The sequence below is a fragment of the Montipora foliosa genome, chromosome 4 (genome assembly GCF_036669935.1).
Source record: "Montipora foliosa isolate CH-2021 chromosome 4, ASM3666993v2, whole genome shotgun sequence".
NCBI classification, from domain to species: domain Eukaryota; kingdom Metazoa; phylum Cnidaria; class Anthozoa; order Scleractinia; family Acroporidae; genus Montipora; species Montipora foliosa.
The window spans coordinates 12468190-12491747 of NC_090872.1; the positions used below are offsets into that span (position 1 = coordinate 12468190).

The 23558-nt window shown below is 41.5% G+C and overlaps 3 protein-coding genes across 6 annotated transcripts in view; 2 read left to right on the forward strand and 1 right to left on the reverse strand.

Moving 5' to 3' along the window:
- Positions 1 to 7681, forward strand: part of LOC137998989 (uncharacterized) — a 15138-nt gene extending 7457 nt beyond the window's left edge. Inside the window, exon 3 of the mRNA XM_068844826.1 lies at positions 2273 to 7681. Coding sequence (XP_068700927.1) covers positions 2535 to 6551 — 4017 coding nt within the window. The 5' untranslated portion in view covers positions 2273 to 2534 and the 3' untranslated portion in view covers positions 6552 to 7681. The remainder of the gene's footprint in view (positions 1 to 2272) is intronic.
- A 919-nt stretch (positions 7682 to 8600) lies between these two features.
- LOC137998990 (uncharacterized) lies at positions 8601 to 12529 on the forward strand. Of its 2 annotated transcripts, none has more exons than XR_011122859.1 (2): positions 8601 to 10277; positions 10500 to 10840. XR_011122859.1 is itself a non-coding variant. In XM_068844827.1 (2 exons), exon 1 carries the CDS (start codon positions 8687 to 8689, stop codon positions 9812 to 9814), a length of 1128 nt encoding a protein of 375 aa, XP_068700928.1. In that variant the 5' UTR covers positions 8601 to 8686; the 3' UTR covers positions 9815 to 9816; positions 11479 to 12529. The 2 variants fall into 2 exon arrangements, 1 of the variants encoding a protein (XP_068700928.1); XM_068844827.1 differs by lacking the exon at positions 10500 to 10840 and adding an exon at positions 11479 to 12529 and having other exon boundaries at positions 8601 to 9816.
- A 2551-nt stretch (positions 12530 to 15080) lies between these two features.
- The window catches only part of LOC137999877 (pericentriolar material 1 protein-like), a 45427-nt gene continuing 36949 nt past the window's right edge, over positions 15081 to 23558 (reverse strand). For all 3 annotated transcript variants that reach the window (XM_068845835.1, XM_068845833.1, XM_068845834.1), the window contains exons 43-51: positions 22395 to 22665; positions 22018 to 22064; positions 20912 to 20945; positions 19793 to 19839; positions 18469 to 18718; positions 18095 to 18166; positions 17846 to 17930; positions 17530 to 17565; positions 15081 to 16682 (exon numbers count right to left, since the gene is read on the reverse strand). In XM_068845835.1, coding sequence (XP_068701936.1) covers positions 16633 to 16682; positions 17530 to 17565; positions 17846 to 17930; positions 18095 to 18166; positions 18469 to 18718; positions 19793 to 19839; positions 20912 to 20945; positions 22018 to 22064; positions 22395 to 22665 — 892 coding nt within the window. In that variant the 3' untranslated portion in view covers positions 15081 to 16632. The remainder of the gene's footprint in view (positions 16683 to 17529; positions 17566 to 17845; positions 17931 to 18094; positions 18167 to 18468; positions 18719 to 19792; positions 19840 to 20911; positions 20946 to 22017; positions 22065 to 22394; positions 22666 to 23558) is intronic.

Genomic DNA, 23558 nt, shown 5'->3' on the forward strand with positions numbered 1-23558 from the left:
TCTTTTTTTTAAATCGCCAGTTTATTCACTTCCAGATTCAGAGGCACTTTCCTTGATGATAAATATAGGCATGATTGATATTTTTGTTTACTGAAAAATACCAAAAACGATCGCTGAGCGATACCTTGGCGTTGATTAGTAAGAAAAGATAAGACCTACGCCAACAAGCATTCCTTAATCTACGTCACAGCGAGCCCGTGAAGTCCTGACCAGCGGAAGGGGTGTACCAAATAAAAGTAGGATTGAAAAAATCCTAGAAAATTCGCCTCTCGCTGGAATTGAAAAATTCTTTCGCCAAAGTTCATTTTTTAATATGGACTTTCAAATAGGAAAATAAAACGTTTTAGGTTATGGCACTTTAAATACTCAAACAGATTCCATTCGTGCTAAGCTTTTTGTTTAACTTGTAGTATTATTGTAGCTATTATGCCTTGAGTGTTTATAACGGATTTCCGTTGTTTCCCTAACTGTGTTTCCTCGGCGTGCAAACGAGGACACATTTGCTGAGGAAGTAAGATTTTTCTGAGCAAATTCAGACTGACCTTTTTGCTTCCCGCGACGCAAATTTTGGCCGCAAACAGGGAAATATTTGCATCCGCAAATGATGTTTCCTCAACATTTTTTCTTCGTTTGCGGGCACGTTTGGGATACTTAAAAACTATTTAGCTTCTAGTATGTTTAGAAATATTTTATCGCAATTTTTTTATAAGGAAATTTTTTTCAAAATCACTTCTTCTACAAGTCAGGTAATAAGGCATTTACGCATTTAAGTCCGCAGCAACTATTGGCTGGCTTAAGATTAAGTTGTTTCCCTCAAGCTGTTCTTCCGCTAGCTTTCAGTTGGAATTGTTTGTTTATTCATTATTTTGATTGCTCAAGTTAGGGACCTGTGGTATTAGCATTGTTCACTTCCTCCGTCAATGGTTCGGTTCGCAATCAGTAGTTCGTTACCATTCCTCACTCGACAATGCAATTTTCATGATTTGAAAATGAAAGCGCTGCTAGTGATCATGTCACATCATTAAGGCAAAGTAACGAAACTGTATCGAAGGTATAATTCTATGCTACTGAACCCTACCCACCTCAAATTTCGTGCTTTCACGTCGTTGTTTTCCAGAGTACCGCAAGAAGATGTGCTAAACTGAATACGTGCCGCACACCTGCAACACGATTATTTTTCCCTTTTTTACGAAACCAGTGGACCACTTTCATAAATAGAGTTAACTGAATAGAGTGTAATGTGAAGTGCTAGATTTCTATCCCATAAGAACCATGTGAGCGTTGGCCCTACTGATGGAACTGGGCCCACACAAGGACAGAGAAAAACTCTGCATGACCACGGTGGGAAATGAACCCACGACCTTCGGGTTAGATCACCGCTGCTCTACCGACTGAGCTGCAAGGTCAGACGGGAGCAGGCCGTGGGAAGTGAAGATGATAAAGTCACGGCAATGAACACGCACAAGTACAAGGAAAGGTGAACCAGGTTCATATGGGATAGAAATCTAACACTTCACATTACACTCTATTCAGTTAACTCTGCTTAAAATATAAGTGCTAAACGGCCAACGTTTGTATAAACGTAACGTTTCCTTGCACTTTCATAAATGGCGACCACATCTTTGTGTTAAGTAGACCCACTGCTCTCGTTTTGAAACAAATTTTTTTGAAATTTCGTGTTCGAAGCGAGTCTAGAAAGGCTTATTAGCAATAAAACATAAGAATATTTTTGGCCGCCATTATGAAAGAGGCCTAACTGGCGACCCCGTGTTTGATGTTGTTGTTTTATGGCGTTGTGGTTCTCGTCGTCATTTCTCAAATTATGAGAGGAATTTTTGTTTACTTTGTTTGCCTTGTTAGCGTAACCCCATCGTGTTCTGTCTATCAGCCTAAAAAACAGTACTGAATATTGAAAGTACATTGCATAATGAGCTATCTCTGAGACTTTAAAGCGCGATTTACCTCATAATGATCTGAGTAGCGACGCTTTGAAAATTCCAGATTTTACAAAGAATGTATGGAGTCTTAAGCCCTTTTGCCACCCAAGAACTTATTAGTTTTTAGTGGCTAATAACTCACCCGTTATCAAAGCCAGAAGGCTCAAAATTGGAAATTTAACTAAGTTTAACACGTTCTTTTACCTTTTGAAGTCAATGTGTAAATATCATGATGTCTTCTGTCAGCAAACTCGTATGTTATTGGGACAAAACGTGAACAATGACGTCAGCAAAGATTCGTCTATAATAACTGAAGTTTCTTGTTTATTCTACAGGTAGTCGTAACTCCGAATATGAAGACGTCTATGCTGCCATTACTGGTCATGATTCTGCAAGCTGTGGGCACCAAACACACCCTTGCAAGTCTATTGCACAAGCAGTCCGTCAAGTTGACGGTAATTATGGCCACATTTATCTTAACGGCGCTGGCACAGAGCGACAGCCGTTCAATTGCAGCCGGGAAATTCAGCATGGGATAGAAATTCAGAAAAGCGTCAGCATAGAGCGGATGAATTCAACGCCAACCGCGCACATTTCATGTTTTGGCGGAATAAGCTTCCGGTCCGTCGAAAGAGAACCGGTATTGTTTTCCAACAAACTCCACTGACGTTTGAAGATTGCAATATCATACAATTATTTAACAGCTCTTTTCGAGGTGGATCCGCTGTAAAGGTTTATATGAACAACATAACCAGCACCAATTTCAACATCCTAAGTTCCTCATTCTTTGACAACAATGTGTCCTGTGTGGATTTCATTTTGGTTTCCCGCAAAGCTCAAACTCAGTTCCTTACAGTGAGAATCAATAGCACCATTTTTCAGGGCAACGTCTGCTTTGGAAAACGCTCAATGAAATTAGGAGCAATAACAATTGGATCACCGATAAAAGCAGCTTTAGGCCCTGTCTTTGTTGAAGTATCATGCTCTAAGGTCCACTATACCAACAACTCCGGCCATTTTGTTAAAATCGATTTGCCGCATGCCACCATAAACCAGGTTTATACGGACGTAACGCTTGTGGGAAATGGAGTTGATCGGCTTTGGATGAGATCAAATAGCGAAGCAAAGAGCTTGTTTAGTTCACTAGCAAGAAGAAACTACGCTAAATTTTTAGGCCTAACCTGCTGCGACAACCGGTTGCGATGTCTCATAATCGAGTGTGATGAGACCGAAGTGGATATTTATAACTCTTCCTTTCAGGACCAGTACCTTCCATGTGGAAAAGGCGCATCCATTTCGCTTGAAGCAAGAACTCACGCAGCATTGCGAGTGCTAAACAGTAGTTTTGGAAACAATCAAGCAAAAGCAGGCGGAGCCATAAACGTTCATAGCAAACATGGGACGATAGAGCTCTTGTTTTCACGCGTTAATTTTACTGCATGCGCCGCAAAAAAGTTCGGATGTGCGGTTTTAGTCGGGGATCCTCAAGGTGCTCTAGTTACAAACCGAACGGCGACATTTGAATTAATTGCAAACTTCAGAGAGGTGCTTGCCAACAACTGCTCTGGTATCAAAGTATCGCGAAAAAAAAGAAAGTGCAATGTGTTCCAATTTCTCGTCTTCAGTGGAAAAATGACCATAAACGACTCTTCCTGGACAAATAACAGGGTAAGGACAGATGCTACTTTTCTGTTGGTAAATGCCGGTGGCAAAACTGACATTACAGTCTCGAACTGCGACTTTATCAACAATTCTGCCCTTCTTCCAGCTGCAGTTATGTTTGTAGCCTTAGGCCTACTTCCAGGCAGCATAATGATTGAGAATACCACGTTTTTGACTCAAGCAGTGGACGCTGAAGACAAAAAATCAAACGCATTGTTCATAAGTCCAGAATTCAGAATCGAGTTGATGAACGTGTCATTTAGCTCGCGAAACGCTATTGGGCTAGGGATTTTCCGCTTCGCAAGAACTAAGCCTCAAGCTTTTGCGATGAACATTTATATCGTGAACTGCACTTTTTTGAACAGTTCTCAAGATATTGTAGTCAATATTTTAGAAGCAACCAAAATTAACTTCAACATAAGAAATACTGTCTTTTCTTCCAAACGTGCAGGAACCAAGGACATTGGCATCTTTTTTATGGTTAAACCAATCACCAAACTAAACTTATCAAGCGCAGTTATAGAACTGGACAACGTAACATTTGTATCCCGGCCTTGTAGCGTTTTCAACCTGCTCACGCCAGGAGAGAAAACTTTCAAGATACGGAATTCCATGTTTCAAGAGGGCATTTGTTCTCGTCAGCAAGGGTCAAGGTACCATCAGTATCACTTAGGAGCTGGTTCCATATCAATTGTAGCACTACCTGATAGCCTCAAGCAATCAGGATGTGTTGGGCATCAATACACCAGAAAGAACGTCCACCGTTTGTGGAATTATGACACCAAAATAATCATCGAAGGCACCACGTTTAAAAAAAACGCAGGTCTAACGGTGGGAGCCATTGCCGTCGTCAATGGGAACGTTACGTTTGACAAGTGCAATTTTCGAAATAACTTTGGCAACAAAACCTCTGGACACGTTTATTCAGGGTATGGAACAGGCCGAATCCACTTCAAAGATTGTTCTTTCTTGACCACGCTCCCTGGCATTGCGGCGAACGGCGTTCTCTTTAAAAAATCAGCGGTTTTGTATTCTGAAAGTAGTGGACCATTAAAAATTGAAAACACTTCAATGGTATCAAATGTTAGTCAAAGAATTATTCTCTCCACAATGGTGGACGTCTGGAATGGAGGATACGTCAACATTGATAACCAGTCCATCGTCGAATGCAGCGCGGGAAGCCAGCTTTTGTTTGAAGATAACACGCACTTTCTGTACGGATACAACGAGATTAACGGAAGTTCATTCAGATTTAATGTGACTACTCTACACTATTCCTGTAATTCGTGTCCCCCCGGTTTCTACAGTTTACAGAAAGGTGCTTCGCGCGGACTAAAGTCACTCTCATCGTTTGAATGCTTGCCATGTCCCTTTGGAGCGACTTGTGTTGAAAAAAATGTCGCTGCAAGGCCGAATTTCTGGGGATACCCGAATCCTAACAAGGCCCATGCATTGACGTTCTATGCTTGTCCGGAAGGTTATTGTCAGAGTCCACCAGAGAAGTCGGGTGTACTACAATATAATGCCTGCTTTGGAAATCGAAGTGGATTTCTCTGTGGGAAGTGTCTTCCGGGATATAGTGAAACACTCTTTACTACCGAGTGCCGCAAGAGAAGCGAATGCAATAACCACCTGTTGTGGATAATAGCAATAATTTACACGACTGGAATGGCTCTTTATCTCTTAACTAAGCCTCCGATAATACGTTCTCTTGTCAAGCAAATATTGTGGTTCAGGAATCGAGAAGGCTATGCTCTCGTAGATGGATCTGATGGGGAAATGGATGGACACAAAGATACTGGATATCTTAAAATCATATTCTATTTTTATCAAGCCGCCGATCTATTGATAGTAGGGTCAGCTGAACATTTGCTTCACGATAAAATTCCATTTGTACTGTCTATCATTGAAGCGTTTAATTTTGAGATCAGCACTCTTAAGAAATCTATATCTTGCCCTTTTCCGGGAATTACAGCTGTGACAAAGGAGTTGCTACTTTCCGGAACCGTTTTTCTCATAATGGCAGAAATAGTCACAATTTACTGCTTTCATTTCGCTTTTAATAAGGTACGGAGAAAGGAAGGGCCATGTGTTATTCGTTACATAGCTGTTTTCATAGAGTTACTGCTACTTGGGTACGAGCGACTTGCAGAATCATCTTTAAACCTTATGAACTGTTTTCCTATAGGCTCTGAGAAACGTTTGTTTATCGATGCAGAGATCGTTTGTTGGCAGTGGTGGCAATATATACTGCTGATTTACATTATCGTTTCAGTGGTACCTTTTATCCTTATTTTGTACTTTGGATCGTCAAAGCTTCACGACGCCTCAATCTCCGCGAAAGAGTTTCTCGGAGCGTGCATATTTCCATTACCGTTTCTAGTTTACTGGCTGTTTAAGAGAGTCCTTATAACAGGGAATAACACCTCACACGCAAGACAGAACAACAAGGACGTTTTGGAAGTACTTCATGGGCCGTTTCGTCAGCCCAAGGGTAACGACAATGGAACACTGTACTGGGAAAGCGTTTTGATTGGTAGACGGTTGGCGTTACTCCTTTGTCATGCATTCATCACAAATTCAATGCTTCGATTGGTTTGTATGACTGTCGCTTGCATCGCCATATTGCTTCATCACGCCATTAAAAACCCTTTTCAGGATCCTATTGCGAACAGATCCGAAACGGCGTCCCTTTTGATCTTGGCTGTAATGGCAGTTATCAACCTGACAAAAGCCACTTTGGTGTCGTTTGGAATAACCATCGATGGGCCAGCCACAACTTACCTGGAAATCCTCGAGTGGTTTGAAGTCTGTGTCTTGGCTTTTGTTCCAGCTTTATTGGGCATTTTCGTAGCTATCGCAGCTTTGTCTCAGCTCGTGAGGTTACTTTCACTTCTTAAGATGATGATTTTTCGATTCGCGAAACAAGTAGTTAGTCTTCGTGCAGTTTAAATTTCTGACAGATGCTGTCTGCTTTCTGACGTTATTCCCCGTTACTCAAGTTTCCCCCTCTCCTCAAAAAGCAACACTTGATTCGAATTAATTTTTCTGCAGTGTCCTCAATAGACCAATTTCGATATACCGGTATTAAATTTCAGTCCTAAACAAAGGGCATCATCTTGAGGCTCTGGAGAATAAATATAAGGATTTGTATGAGTTTATTCCCCAGAGCCTCGAGATGATGTCTTTTGTTTGGGACTGAATTTTAACAGATCGAAAGTGGGCTATTGGTGCCGCAGCGCTACAAGAGGAGACACTTGAATACAGTTTATGTAACGACAAAAGAGTACTAACTTCAACTTTCAACTTTATTTACTATTCGACAAAAGAAAAATACAAAATGGTCGCTTCCCGCAAATAGTATTGGCTAGTCGAGGCGGGAAGGGACAGGGAAAAATAGGTTTACATTACAGCCTGTCAAATTTGGACAAAGTATGAAGAAAATAATTGAAAAGTAGCCCTTAACGTATTAACATAACAAGTGGAAAAGTAACACAGGTATAATACATCGCTTAAATAAATAAATGAATAAATAAATAAATAACCGCCATCATTGCAACTTTAACACATCAAAATAACCGCAGAATTAACCGTCACTGTGGAAATGTTGATATAAGTTTCTGAACTATGGAAGGCGATTCAATGTAAATATCCTCAGAAGCCAGAAAAGACAGAAGCATATTGTGGATTTCTGTTTTAAAAACTCTTACGAGGGAGCTCACGTGTGGTGTTATTCAGAGAGTTCCATAGATTTGGCCCTAATCTAGAAATAGAATTTCGCATTACGTTTGTTCTGGATGGGTTAACGTAGTAATTACCAGCTGAGGAGAACCTTGTGTTATACGAATGAACTTGATTTGAGGGACGGAAGAGATTTTCTAACAAGAGTGAATTAGATAAGAGTGTTGTTATGGCATAGGTGGGCTTCCCGGCACAGTCACAAATTAGTCTATTTTTGGAATACCCGTTCGCGCGAAAATCAATTGTCATATCTCTGCAAAAGACATGGCAGAAGCATTCACGCGTGACATGGCTTCTTCTGATTGGTTAAAATTGGCGGCCCTTTGTTTGTTTCGCGGGCGAAGTGTATCTAAAAATAAATCCATTTGTGACTGTACAGGGGCAAGGCCGCAAAGTAATAGAGTTGATGAGAGCGCTTCTGACAGTTACGACAATAATGTTTCAAGAGACTCAATTTCACGTGCTGCCAGAGAATTCTAAGATCTCCCAGCACAAGACAGATCCTATACAGCGATAGACCAAGCACATGTTTAATTGAACTTAAGGGCCCACAGACGGATTTTTCGCGCGTTGCTAAGGAAGTGAAATGTTACTTCCGGTAACTGACGTCATTATATCGTGAGCTGACCAGAAAACCCACTCACATGCAAGCTGCAAAAGTCACCGCACAAACTGTTGTTTCCATCGAAGGTTTTTCCTCGCCCTTCTTCGCGCTCGTTCTCAGATCAACTGCGCATGCGTAAACGAACTGACTTCCGGTTTGAGAAAAAAGCTAAATTTCCGGCGGTTTTAAATTGAATTAATTTTTTTTTTACATGGCACATTTCACCCCCAAATACAGAATATAGCTAAGCATTGACTTTTTAAAATCATCTTTTTTGAGAAAGTTATGGGTATTTTAGTATCGTTTATGTCTTTAAAAAGAACATTTCTCAAAATAAAAAGAAAACCATGCTTGGCTGGATGCAAAAACGAATACAAATTATGAAACCATCGATTAAATACCCAAATTGCGTAGCACGGAGACAAATTTAGAGTTTTCTTTTATTGGTCACGTGACCACGGGCGTGGTATGATGACGTCATATTTAGGGTCATTGGCTTACAAAAGTTGGAAACTGACCTAAATAATGCCGAATTCTCTTTCGATACACTCCGCATTATGGGATAACTGTGCATTCCTCTTCAGTACTTGAGGTCAGCGGTCACACTTCAAAGCAACCATTGTCATGCAAATGCACCCTATATTAGCAGGCTAACGCGTGACACAAATCCATTCTCCTTTTCGTGCTTTCTTGTCGGCGGTTACGGTACTAATTTAGAGGGAATTTATTTCCAACTACCGAAATGGACAAGGCACTCAACGAGTCTACAAATATATCTACGCTCGAAGCGAGCGATGTGAACATGCCCGAAGCGGGCGAGAAACTCGAAGCGAATGACAACATCGACGATTTTGAGGTTGATATTGAAGACCTTAAAAGCCAGTTGGGGTTGCACGAACTGTTTTCGTCAATGGAGTCAATGAAGTCTCTTATCTCCCAAGTAACAGCTTCGAAAAGGCCAGCTTCTGGACCTTTAGTTGCTAACCTGGCCAAACGAAGTTTAGCAGCGGCGGCTGACGAGTCACAACCTACACGTGTCGCCAGCGTGACTGATGCTGGCTCTTTCGACCCCTCACAACCCATTTCATGTACTGATACAACTGCTGAAGCAGCAGAGCTGGACCTGCCATCAATCTTTGATGACTCGGATGCGAAAGGTCCCAAAGTGAGTGAGGTCTTAGCCTTAAGAGTAAATGAGGCTTGTACGAAAAAAGCATTGGATTCCAAGCTGAAGGAAATTGAGGCTAAGTACAAAGCACCCGAAAATTGTGATTTCTTGTGTGTACCAAAGGTCAACCTTGAATTCTGGTTTGAGTTAGCCAGGCAGGCAAGGACCAAGGATCTTGCACTGCAAGAGGCCCAGAGAGGTATTACCAAGGGAGTACAGCCAGTTATTGAGTTAGTAGAAAAGATCTTGAACGCTCAAAAGACCAAGTCGGAATTGAAGCCCGACTCCTTCGTTACTCCTCTCGTTGATGCTATTACATTACTTTGCAATACATCATTCAGACTTTCCCTTGTAAGAAGGGAAACAATGAGAGAATTCGTGAATCCCAGCTACCGCTCTTTATGCAGCAAGAATACTCCTCCTGGGAAATGGCTTTTTGGAGATGAGCTGCCTGAACAGATCAAAGAAATTGCGGAGGTGAACAAAATGGCGAAGAAACTCGGCCCTAGTCAGACCTCTCCTGGAACAAGGCGTGGAGATAAAAGAAATACATCTGGTCGTGGTTCTAGCTTCAACCAGGGTCAAGGCCGAAAAGTATATTTTTTAGGCTCAAGGAATCGCAGCAACACCACTCACTACAGGAGGGATCCCAAGAGCAACCCACATTCCTTGACAGCTACAAAGCAGCACTCCTCCCAGTAGAGGTAGGTGCTTATGCTGGAAACCTGGCAAATTTTCTCATTAGCTGGAGATCTATTACTAGTGACCCCTGGGTACTTGAAGCAGTATCAGGGTACCATTTGGAATTTTGTACTAAACCTGTACAAACAAAACTTCCTAATCCTCCAATTCTATCTGTAGCAGATAAGGAGATTATTGACCAGGAGCTTCATAAGCTTCTGCACAAAGGGGCAATAGAGCAGGCACCATACTGCAAAGACCAGTTTATTTCTAATATGTTTCTGGTCCCTAAGAAAACAGGTGATCTTAGGCCTGTCATAAATCTCAAGCCCCTTAATGAATTTGTAGAGAAAATTCATTTCAAAATGGAGAACATTGATATGGTCAAAAACCTTATTAAACCAGGAGATTATCTAGCTTCTATTGACCTCAAGGATGCGTATTTCAGCATACCTATCTGGCAACCTCATAGAAAATATCTTAGGTTTTTTTTGGAATAATCAAATTTTCCAGTTTGCATGCTTGCCTTTTGGTTACAGCCTAGCACCGCGAGTGTTTACTAAGCTTCTTAAACCAGTCACAGCACATGCAAGGTATCATGGTGTCAGATTAGTTAGCTTCATTGATGATATTCTCATCATTGGACATAATCATCAGGAATGTTTAGAACATGTCTCCTTTCTAAAGAATCTTTTGACAGATTTAGGTTTTATTGTCAATACTGGAAAGTCTAACTTAGAACCAAGTCAGTCTCTGATCTTTCTTGGTTTTATAGTCAATTCTCAAAAAATGCTATTGATTTTGCCAGACCATAAGGTTCTTAAAATCAAGAATGCCTGCCAGTCCCTTTTGAAGCAAAAGGTAGCCTCCTTATCGGATGTAGCTCATGTTACAGGCCTCTTGGTGTCAGCCTTCCCTGCTATTAACTATCTTGAGCTGTATTACAAATCAATTGAGTTTTGTAAGTCCCATCAACTCCACCTGGGGGCTTCGTTTGATGATACTGTTACCCTCAGTGATCAAGCAAAGCTAGATCTTGCATGGGTCATTGACAATTTAGAGCAATACAATGGCAAATGTTTGCATGAAATGCCTATTTCTTTGTTCATTGAAAGTGATGCTAGTAATACTGGTTGGGGGGCCCACTGTAACGGTGTTGCTACAGGTGGGCCATGGTCTCGGTCAGAAATTGATCTTCACATCAATCACCTTGAGTTACTAGCTGCTTTTTACGCACTTCAGTCATTTGTTCCGCAGTATAAGTCTGCTGCACACATCAGACTGAAAGTGGATAATTCAACTGCAGTAGCTTGTATCAATAATTTTGGCAGCATAAGGTCCCCTTCTTTAAATACTTTGTCTAGAACTATTTGGGACTGGTGTATATCTAGGAAGATTCACATTTCTGCAGTATCTGTTCCGGGAGTTGACAATACAGTAGCAGATGTCATGTCCAGGCAAAATTCTGACAAGCTAGAATGGGCACTAAATTGTTCAGTCTTCCAGCGTTTGTCCTCTTTGGTTTTCAAACCAGACATTGATCTGTTTGCCAGTAGGCTTAACAAGCAATTACCAGTTTTTATATCTTGGCATCCAGAACCTAACTGCTATGCTGTAGATGCATTTAGTACTTTATGGACACCATTTAAATGCTATGCTTTTCCTCCTTTCTGTCTAATCCCTAGAGTGCGAGAAAAGATGGAAAGAGAGCATGTGGACCAGTTTCTCCTAATTGCACCAGTATGGCCAATGCAAAGCTGGTACCCCCTCCTTCTGAGAACGTCATACAGGACACCAATACTTCTACCTCAAGATCCTCAACTCTTACACCTGGCTCACTCCAACAAGCTTCATCCTCTGCACGACAGACTCCAACTTGCCGCATGGATCTTATCAGCCAACAGCTGCAGGCAGGTGGACTTTCGACACAGGCTACTGAACTCATCTGTGCCTCATGGACCAAAGGGACTGAGAAACAGTACAAGCCTGTATGGAAGACTTGGAGTAGCTGGTGTGATCAGAGGCACATCAATCCCCTTCAGGGTAATGCAGTCCATTTAGTTAATTTCTTGGCTGAACAATTCCACCACGGGAAGAGCTATAGTACTTTGAGAACTGTGACACTTTGTTCCTTGGTATCGGCCCAGAGAAGACACACTTGTGCTCATTGGACTTAGACAATATGTCTATTTATGAGGATGAGATCAAATTTGTCATAGCTTCCAGAACAAAGACTTCTCGTCCTGGGAAGAAACCTTTAGAAGTTTCCATTCCATCCTTACCCACTAACCTCTGTCTCTGCCCTAAACAGACACTGTTACATTTTGTATTCATTGTACGCAACACCTGCGCAAGTCAGGGGAGCAGACTGTATCTCAGTTGTTCATTTCTCATGTTAAACCACACGAGCCTGTTTCCTTATCTACTTTAGGTAGATGGATTTAGACTGTTATGACTGATTCAGGCATTGACACTAGTTTATTCTAACCACATAGTGTAAGGGGTACATCTACATCTGCATTGTATTAAAGGGGCGCATCTTTAGCTGAAATTATGAAGATGGCAGACTGGTCATCAGAACGCACATTTAATCGTTTCTATAATTGCAATGTCTATAACACCAATCCCTCTTCATTAGCAGGCAGATTGGTATTATCATAGATATTCAGTAACGTTTATTTATGTACAGACCATTGTATCAAGTCTACAATTAAAGCACTCATTTCTATCATATCACATATTTTTGTTTTTTCCCCTGGCTTCAGTTCTTTAAAATCGCACAGTTATCCCATAATGCGGAGTGTATCGAAAGAGAATTTTAAAATTAGACGAGAGGTACTTACCTTGAGGTGTAATTGTAATTCTCTGAAGATACACGGAGCATTATGGGATAATGCTTCCCACCCTTCTGTGTTGGCTTATGCCTATCCCACCCTTTGTGTTGGGGACCTCAGCCAGTCTGCACTCCAGGAGAATGGATTTGTGTCACGCGTTAGGCTGCTTATATATGGTGCATTTGCATGACAATGGTTGCTTTGAAGTGTGACCGCTGACCTCAAGTACTGAAGAGGAATGCACAGTTATCCCATAATGCTCCGTGTATCTTCAGAGAATTACAATTACACTTCAAGGTAAGTACCTCTCGTCTAATTTTAAAATTCTCTCAAATTACCTAACCATTACATCCTTAGCAACGCACCCCAAAAAATACGTCAGTGGGCCCTTAACACGCTGCAAGGAAGAAAGAAAGATTCTGGAAAGTAATGCATCTGTTTATTGTTTTTGATTGGAATCAATGCCGTTGACAACAGTTTTAAATGTACGATTGGTTGGGTCACGGAATGTGGTCTTCGGTCTTCGGAATACGGAATTGAACTGTATATGAAACAGGTATGAGAAAATGACGGCGGACTGAGCATATAAAATCAGAGTAAAAAGGCAAAAAAAAAAAAAGATAGAAAGTACTGACAAAGATATTGTGACATAAAAAAATATTGTGAACGTAAAAGGAAATCGACTAAAAATCCTTCGAACAAAGTGTAGGATACCCGTAGCCTCCTGTTACTTTGGGCTTGTCGTAAAATACGCAACGTCAACGCAACGCAACGAAATATACGCAACATACGCCGATGTCAGTCTGAATTACGCAATATACGCAAAACGCTTTATTTTATCAGCGGTTAACTTGCACAATTTCAAACGGCGCATGCTCACCGTTCCCACAAGGTTTCTCCCGTTAAAGGCCAACCTTCAACCGACAGGCTTTGAATGCCGTAGAACAATTTTCATACATGAAAATCCAGCCAAAACTGAAATTTATCCAATCAGATCGCTGTGATATGCAATGCGAATTTCCATAACAAAAACAAACAGTTGAAGGTGGGCCTTTAACACCAATCTCGACCCCAGAGCTCTTCTCTTGACTGAGAGAGAGAAGAGCTCTGGGGAACCTTGAAACACAGTGTCTTCTCATTGGTTTTCGTGAAGGGCAATCAAAAGTGTCTCTAATTGGTGCATTCATGTTAGCACGAGAAGTGAGCAGGCGCAGTAAAGTTCAAATAGCCAATTTTTGGCTATAAGAACCCATTCTCGTCACCAGAAGCTCAGGGGAACTCTATGTAGGAGAACATGCGCCGTAGGGTTCTCATAGCCAAAAAATGGCTATTTGAATCTTACGGCGCCTTGACACTCCTCGTGCTAACATGAATGCACCAATTAGAGACGTTTTTGATTGTTCTTCACCAAAACCAACGAGAAGACACTTTGCTCCAGGGTTCCCCAGAGCTCTTCTCTCCCTCAATCAAGAGAAGAGCTCTGGGGTCGAGATTGATAAGAACCCTACGGTGCATGTTCTCCTAAATAGAGTTTCCAAGAGCCTTTTCGAGCCAAGGAAGAGGTCTCTTTACCCGTTGTCGGACTGGATCTGAGTGTTTTTGATTGACAGTAAATTGCATGCGTTCAGTGATTTTGTCCGTGTTTTTGTCGAGACGAGAGCAGGGATGGCTTTCTAAATATTTGTAAAAATTTCTTTTGTATGACCTGTGATTTAGTTGGGCAACATTCGATGAAAAGGAGGCATTCCCGACACCCATACTCATCAGCTCAGCGAACGCAAAAATAAGAGAGACCTCTGCTAGCCGGGAAGTAATTTGAATTCAATGGAGACCTTTAGGTACAGCTTTTTTCGGAATTACCGAAAACTTCAAGATATCACTTAACTGTGGACTTGCCGTCGTGTTTGACGTTTGCGACTCACGTTTTTACGGCAAGCATCCCTTCTAGCAGAAATACCGTAACGGCAGAGTTTTTAGGCAAATTAAACTTAACGACCCCACTTTTTAGGCTAGCCGATTGCTTCTTGGATATCGAAGCTCCTTTTATAATAACTTTGTAGGGTTCTGCAGTGACATATTTGAGAGCTTTCGGGCATTTTAAGCGACGTTGAGATTGAATGGAAAAAGGAACATGGCGCCAGCAACGCGTAAAATTCCATGTTTTTCGAGAAAGTGCGCGAACGTCTTGCTTAAAGCTCAGAAACGTCCTTACCTTTGACGGCAAAAGGCTAATCTCAAACTGCATTTTGTGGTTGAGAAAATAAACCCGTAGCAAAAGGTCTCTAATGACTAAAAAGTGAGTGAAGTAAAACGCTGACCCGAAACCTAGGTACGGAGCCCGAGTCCGGGAAGATTTTAACCTCCGATATTGCGTTTCGACAGCCTTCCAATGGAAATCGTGCTTTGAGCAATGAAACCCTTTTTCTTGAATTTCATTAGCACATAAAAGCTTTGCAAATCAGTCAAATGTTTTATTTCTTTTTTAACGGTACAATAAATAAGCATCACCCCTACCAGTACCTGAACAAGATACAAACTAAAGAAACTCATCACACAGGCAGTTACTGTATGTCCCGTTCTGTATTATGGGGCAACGACATTTTTTCAAAGGCTACCCGTTTTGTTCTAATACATATGCGACCCACACGAAATACCTTGACCAGTAACATCGAAATCACACAAAGAATTGAAGGGAAATAAGTTAATCTACAAAGTTTAATCTAAATATTTAATGGTGAACAATTGTGAAATAAACAGATTAATAACTGGTGGAAGGCGAAATTGACCTTGAATGAGCATGCGCATCACAAACTCACCAGCAAACTGATACGACTTACGTCACGTCCTCTTTGCTGAATGAGGGCAAAGAGAAGACCAAGAAAACGGCGTGAGAAATGGCCGCCTATTTGAACGTTTTGAGAATTTAGAAATCGCATTTTTCGTAAGAGTTTTTGGAATGAATGGTTTATGAAGATTCAGAGAAGTTTCGCTTTATTGCGTGCATTAATTCGAAACTTTATCATCCCTTCCATCAGGGCATTGAAACTTCTCAAAACGACCAGTTCCTCGAACTGGAGCGACTGAAACAAAATTGATATTTGAAAGCTGAAACTTCCGGTTCAAACATTGTTCCCGGTCGGACTGACCCCTGCTCAGGCACAGAAAGCAGTCAAATGCTTAGCAGGAAGGGGAAAAAGGAGGGGGGGGGGGGGGGGGGAAGAACTTAAGTTTCGAATTAATCGGCGCAAAAGTCTTAAAATAAGAAGCGATAATGACATCCAGCTATCAAACACGGAGCCACGGCAACTTGTATGATCCTCATCCTGTCTCATGACGCAGGAGGAGGTATCCTCTTTGCGAGTGGCTGTCTTCTGGTACTTGTTAGGTCTCATTTACACGGAAGTAAAACAAGCGACCAATATAATAATTTTTAACCCTGGACTTTCTGTGGCAAAATGGCTGAGGTACACTCGGAAACGATAAATCCGGCAGGATGACACATAAAACCTTTGAGTTTTTGAACGAAGAGCACGATTTGCGATCACGTAAAAAAGGTTCACCCAATAAAAGGGTGTGGTACCATCTGTAATAAACCAGTCGATTCTTGATTTTTTGACGTACAGGGATAATATCTGATGTTCATGTGACAGGCACCGCGCTACGTTTATGCATCGTGAATAAGATAAACTATGTCTTTTCTGCGCATGCGTGATATGCGTATCTTGATCCTTGAACTGTCTCCACATGCCCGGAAATGACCTCCACTGTCTAATTAAATACGCATGCCCAGTTAACAGCTTCTTCAACACAACATTCAAACAAAATTGGTGGTCAAAATATACGGAATGCTTCGTAAAACAAACAGCCACTTTTACCAGAAGGACGCACCATAAAACACGCAATACGGGTGGATGTTGAGCATTCACGGCGGCCTGCTCGGTCAAGTATGCAAACACTCATGCGCTATAAGGTTTTCCAAACTGAATAAATATTGGTGCGGGTAATTCATTTATCTTCCTCCGGATGCAAACCGTTCACTGGCCTTTCGGACGACTCTGCAACAACCAAAATAAAGAGCAAACTCTTGATGAAATTATTTCAAGAGCGGACACAACAGACCAATTTCGATAAACAAAAGACATCATTTCGAGGCTCTGGGGAATAAATAGAAATATAAGGATTTGTACGAGTTTATTCCCCAGAGCCTCGAGATGATGCCTTTTGTTTTCGACTGAATCTTAATATATCGAAATTAGTCTATTCTTGGTTTGCATCCACGTGATGAGACGCCCATGTTGGTGTAGAAAACAATAGAAAATGGTTCCACAAGATTTTGCATAATAATAGAGTCAAATTCCCAAAAGACATTCTACAGCATTGTAATGTAAACCAAAATGGCCGCCGTGACGTCATATGCAAACCATTAATAAGCAAGAACAGAGTCCAAGTTCGGGGAAATAATTTGCCAAAAAAGATAAAATTATTCCCTTGAATCTGGACTCAGTTCTTCTCTTCTCTTCTTGCACAATCCGGAACTAGCTAATTCCAGGCTTGAAAACAATCGAATAAATGTGACTCGAGCACTGACTACCTTGACGACAACGTTTAACTGAAGGTGCGTAAAATGAACAGACCTCTGTTTTGAGTCTACTTAAAGCCGTTTACCAACATCCATCCGACAAGTGGAGGTTGCAACTTCGAGTAGTTTCTACCTATCCCTCTGCCATTTGACAAGCAACTAGGACACAGCACACCATCACCATCAATAGTGTACCGTTACAAAACGTCAGTCACGCTGCGAAACAACTAATTTTGCCGGAGCAGCAAAAGAAGGATAGCTACGAATTCCTGGCTGCCAAACTATCAGGCCCTTTGTAGTGAAAGCTACTGTACTGATGTTACCTGGCTCACGAAGAGCTTCAGGATCTCCGGCAAGTTCTGAAACGGAGAAAATAACGAACAAATAAACAAACAAACAAATAATCGAATAAATAAAGAAGTAAATAAAATATATCTATTTTTAGCTCACACTTAAAATGAGTTGTAGTTTAAAAAGAAGTCCCGAGGACTGGGTCACAATGTAAAGAGGATGGGGAGAACCAGAAATTACAAAAAATAATACGTATCAAAAGACGAGTTGATTGGTCATTCCGACCTTTAGTTAACAATCCACCTAATCGTAATCGACGTACAAATAACCTGTCCGCACGACACATACCTGGGAGTTCATCAAGATGTGCGAGAACAGCCGAGGAACCTTCACTGCGGCTTTGTTCTTCAGCAATTCGAGCTTGCAGGTCTGCCTATGGACAATGCGAAACGTTGTTTTAGTAAAGTATTTCATCTAAAGTTCATGCTTATTATGGCTGCGCCCCAACACTAAGGAAAGATAATATATTCCCGGATAGCTATGTGGTTGACTTTGGAACCTGCATTTCGCTTCCTAAGGGGCGATTTGTTTGCATACCTCTGTTAACCCAGTAAGTTTAGTTGGAAGGTCGTCCAGGGTGACATCGCCATCATCTTGACCATTTGAGACCTGAAAACACAAAAATCCATATTTGTGAGTTTGGTAACACATACAATCAAATAAATGGAAACGCTGAAGGACAGGCTTTTATAAACAGGCTGACCGCTGTGAAGTTCAACTTTTAAACTGTTTCTTTTTTACTTGCCACCGATCATATTTGCGGTGACGGTTGGAAGACTGTCCAAAAAAGAAACCAACAAAGGGAATCGAAATCCGCCAATCGGAAGCGACTGACCGCTGGAAAAGAAGAGACCATTGATCGACCATTGAATTAGTGAGGGCACATTCAGACCGCCGATGGCAGACCTCACCTGTCCGTTCTGAATATAAGGTGACAACCCGGCTGCTGCAGCTGCTGCAGCTGCAGCCTCCACAGCCTGGTGCTGTTCATCTTGCGGGGCTCCATCCTCTTCACTGTCAGTTAAACCATCTCTATTGTTCGCCTGTCGTTCGCTGTTAACGGAAGCGGAAGCGGCCGTACTGCCCTGATATTCCGCGAGCTTCCGCCGGGCATCAGAATCGTCAAATGATTCTTCCCCGTCTTCTTCTCCGCTTCCAAAACTACAACGGCAAAATGATGAAATTAACCACGCATTTGAAGTCAAAAGGAGTGAAAATGTCATTTTATCTGACGACAATCATGGTTCGAGTATTGATTGCTTCAGTATTAATTGTGCACAATTTTCCGTGAAATAAGAAAGAAATACGACTCCGGTTCAATTCCTTGCACTAAGTTAAGTTGTCAATGGTGTACAATCACATTTGTTTAACACGTATTAATGATCCTTTCATCGCGGTGGCCTCATGGTTAGTGCGCTCGACTCTGGATCGAGTGGTCCGGGTTCGGGCCCTGGCCGAGGACATTGTGTTGTGTTCTTGGGCAAGACACTTTACTCTCACGGTGCCTCTCTCCACCCAGGTTAATAAATAGGTACCAGCGAATCTAATGCGATGGACTGGCATCCCATCAAGGGGGGAGTAGAAATACTCCTAGTCGCTTCCTGCAACAGAAACCGGAGTTAACCGCCGGCTTCATTGGCCTTCTAGGCTCGTAGCAGACTTTATCAAATCAATGCTCCTTTAATGCAAGACATACTAAGTGGCTTGTGCTTTTCTTCTCAGAGACAAACTACATGTTCAACTAGCATTGTTGCACAACGATGTTTATTCCCGGTTACACGTTCTATAGTTGTTAAAACACGCCAAAAACAATCTTCTAACAATGAATGTCGAGCAAAAGTCGTCTCGTATGTTCTGTCCGTTGGGTTGTCAAGCAATTTGCAACGTTCGATCACACCCTCTCCTGCATTGATATTCGTACTCGTTGATATTCAAATAAAACACACCCCAAAGTGTTTGGGATAAATGAAGACCTTGAACTTCAGGAACTTTGAGCATTCTTGGGCAAAGGATTCGATCAAATGTCTATATACGAAAAGCTATCTTAGTGATAGCCTTTACAACATCAAGGACAAAAAGCAATACACTTGTGCTGTTGTGACGGAAGAAAAAAGGGGAAACAGTCTCACTTCCGGTATCCGTCCGGTTTTGGAAAACTCCCTAGTAACTGAACGCAATCTCCTTTACTTTTCACAAAGACAGAAGACTGACGAAAGAAAGCAGCTATCACCATACCTTGAAAAAGGCTTCGATTCACTCGCTGACAACTCTAATTTCACACACTGCATAAGGGAAAAGGGAAATTATCATTAGAAAATGAAAAGAACGGTAAAGGACTAAACATTGAAATCAACTCAAATTAACTCAAGTAGAATCAAATCAAAAATTGCTTTTTGAGTAGAGGGGATAACCGGAGTAACACGGTAGAAAAACCCCTCGGAGCAAAGTAAAAGAAATGACGCCGAGCCTGGGAATCGAACAAGGGGCCCGTTTCTCGAACGTCCCGAAACTTCACGGGCCATTTTCTGGTGTCACAATTCCCTTTGTATCTCAAGAACGGAGAGGATTTAAGTCGTCAAACTTCACAGTAATTTATCTCGTTGTTATCTTAAAAACATGTTAAAAGATCAGCTTTCCAAAACAAGCGGTTGGCAGTTTCACACATGACTTTTCGGGCCCGAAAAGTTATCGGGACGTTCGAGAAACGGGCCCCTGGGCCGCATTGGTGGGAGATGAGTGCTCTCACCAATGCGCCAGCCCCGCTTCCCGGAGGGGAGGTTTCAACGACGATACGACAGTTTGGATGAAAACCCTCGAGGTTTTACTTTATTTCATCCGTTCATGAAAGCGTTCTTAATAATCGGACGGCACTGGTATGCCGTTTTGCAAGAAAAACAGTTACCTAAGATTCTTGATAAAAGACCTCGGCACCGACAAAAAACAGACAAAAGACAATTTGGTGCGTGTTACATGCGGCATTCACGTATACATTAAATCCATTCCTCGATGATAGAAAACGGAATTTGCGCCAAGGCTTTGGAACACAATTTTAGAGCGCATTCTTTTGGAATTGTTCAGGTATAGGAATACACTAAATTCTCGATTTAATTCTTTTGGAATTGGAACATGATAAATAAGAGACCGCGAAGAACGTATCGTCAACTTTAGACTGGACCTGGATTTTATTGAAAACGACGTTTGGGTGGAATCTTAATTAATATCCAAGACTGTATGCATTTCACAAGTGTGTGATGAGATATTATCCAAAGTTTGGCATGGAATGTAGGATCAGTTTGGGCAAACTATAATTTTGTATTTGTATTCTACGGTTAACGAAAGAGCGCAATACTTTACCTGTGGAGAATCCACACTGCTGTGATCCTGTAAACTACAGAAAAAAAATTGACAACACTTTTTTTGAAAGTATAGCGGATATTAATGCTCAGTAAAATGCTGTGTTAGCATAAAAGACTTGCCATTGGGTTGTTTGGCCTCATTTACCAGCTACTACTGAGCTTAAAGTGCCCCTGTGATAAAAAAAAATCACTTCCTTTTTTTCTTAAGATTTTGAAAGTGTGTTTGATTATCACCTGACTGCCAAATTCTTGAGCTTTGATTTTTATCCAAAGGCCGTTTACTTAGAGTGTAACGTTTGGATTTCACGGTCCGTCATTACTCACGTTCAAAACTGACCGATTGGACCGCAGAGGGCTGGGTCCAGGAAAAAGTAACGTCAAAGGTTCACTAGCTTAAAATTTCAGCGTGTGAATGCAGCGTATTATATACGGAAAACGCGAGTTTAAAAGTCTGAAAGCCTAAAGATCCCGTACTGCATGTTAATTCTGTGGCGTACACACGCCTTTGACGTCGTTTTCTTCTCGATCCAGCTCTCTCAAAATCTTAAAGTTAGTAATGGCGGACCATTAAATAGGAAAATTCCAGTTAAAATAAACAGGTGTCTTTTTGAAATCAAGGTTTAAACCTTTGGTCGCTTAGTGTTTAGGTAACATAGTTTTGAAATTCAAAGAAAAATTAGAATTGGTTTTTGGTCACAGGGGCACTTTAAGTTTTGCGACAATCGGCAACCGAATGTGCGCTGTATTCCTTAAAACGATTCTTAACGCTACCAGTTGAACTGGTTATTGCTTATTGAATATAACTGGTAGCGTTCGCTCCAAGGGAGGTCGAAACCACTGCCCAAAATTCCACTTACGGTTCCCGTCCGTCTCAAAAATACATTTTTCTTAAGGGGATCACATAAGGAACACGTAATCTTGTGATAAGGCTCTTGAAGTTTCGTTCAAGACGATTCATGGCATGACATGTTGCCTTTTTGTCAAGGGGAGTGAATATTCAATATGACCAACTTCATAACCATTCACAATTAATGATTTATCAGGAATTTCAGTGTCATATGTCAAATCACGTTCAAAGTACAGTTGAAGGAAAGGAAATCTTACTTTGAAGACTTATCTTCAAACTTGTTAGCCATTACATCATCTCGTACCTTCGATAAGAGAGAGAGTAAGAAAATTGTTAGATCATATTTATACCAAAATTAATATTTTTTTACGTTGCGACTGTCCCGAATTGCTACTTTCACCTTTCGTACTGGCTCGGAAGAACGTGAACTTGTCCATCGAATCAGTATGTTATTTTTCACCTGATTGCTATACAAATGTAACCAAGCTTTTCAGTTGTCTTGCTATGGGCTGTGTTTTGTGTTGCTCGGGCTCTTTCCCATTGCTTCTTTGGATTTTAAATTTCTGTTTGTCTTTTATGTGAACTAATTAACAACAACACTTCCATTAAGTGGCAGATGACCAAACAAACGAACCTTTCCAAGTTCCTCCTCCTCGGCCTCTTGTTGTTCCTTGCTGAGTGGCATAGCGGCAGCAGCTGCAGCTGCAGCAGCAGCAGCATCACCTTCATCTAACTCGTCTTCTTCATCCTCCGGTCCTTCATCATCTGCACCCTCGTCTTCAGCCCCGGATTCCTCTGAAGAGGACGACTCCTCATCGCTGCTTTCTTCTTCTACCTCTTCTTCTTCCTCACCTTCGGCTTCTTCGCGTTCATTGGTACCTTCAACTCCTTCCTCTTCTACAGCACTAGGAGAAGACGACGAAAAAGAGAACTTTACGTTTGCACAAAAAAAAACCTCTTTTGTTTCAGTGAACAAATAAGGCCGTAACCTAATGAACAAACGAAATTAACGAACTTTAAAAAGCACAGAAGTTTCTTTTTTTCAGTTAAAGACGGACAGAGACCGAAAGGAAGTCGTTTCCCCTTGAAACGTGCACTGACGCCACAAAATTTGTATTTCTGAATCTATTCACTTTACTTGAAATGATACATGGCAAAACCACTTCCGGTGGCAGTACGTCGCTAAAAAACGCCTTTTTTTAAAGGTCCGCATTACCCTCTAACAAGATGGAACCTTGAGACGTATTTATTAATGTGGCTTGAGGATAATAGTTGTGAAAATTTGTGAATAACTTGCGAATACAGGCTGTAACTACAATTGTAGTTTGAGAACGGTTGTTTCGTCGCTGCCAAGCGACTCTTCAGAGACCTTTCCGATATTCGGCAAACTCGTTGAACATCTCGTTCAAAGTCCGGTCCGCAATCAAGTCAGTAAGAGCAATCTCGCCTTATATCGCATACGAATATCAGGAAGATCTCTCAAGAGTCGCCCTGGCAGCGATGAAACAACCGTTGTCAGACTAGCCATTACAGTATTCACAAGTAAAGTTTTCACGACTTCAGGATATTTGGAAAAAATCCGAATGCCCGAACAAGAGTCGAAACTCTGACTTTCCCAAATCTACTCCGCTCTTGCACTGAGTTGTAAGAGGCTCTCACGCCGGTTCATCGGACTAGGTTCGAGGCGACAGTTGAAACCCTGACAAATGTGAAAAGCACTTGGCTTTGCGCGAGTCATCCCCAGGTCATCTACTGAGAAATAAATCTCCTTGTTGGTTTACCGGGTTTAAGATTTACT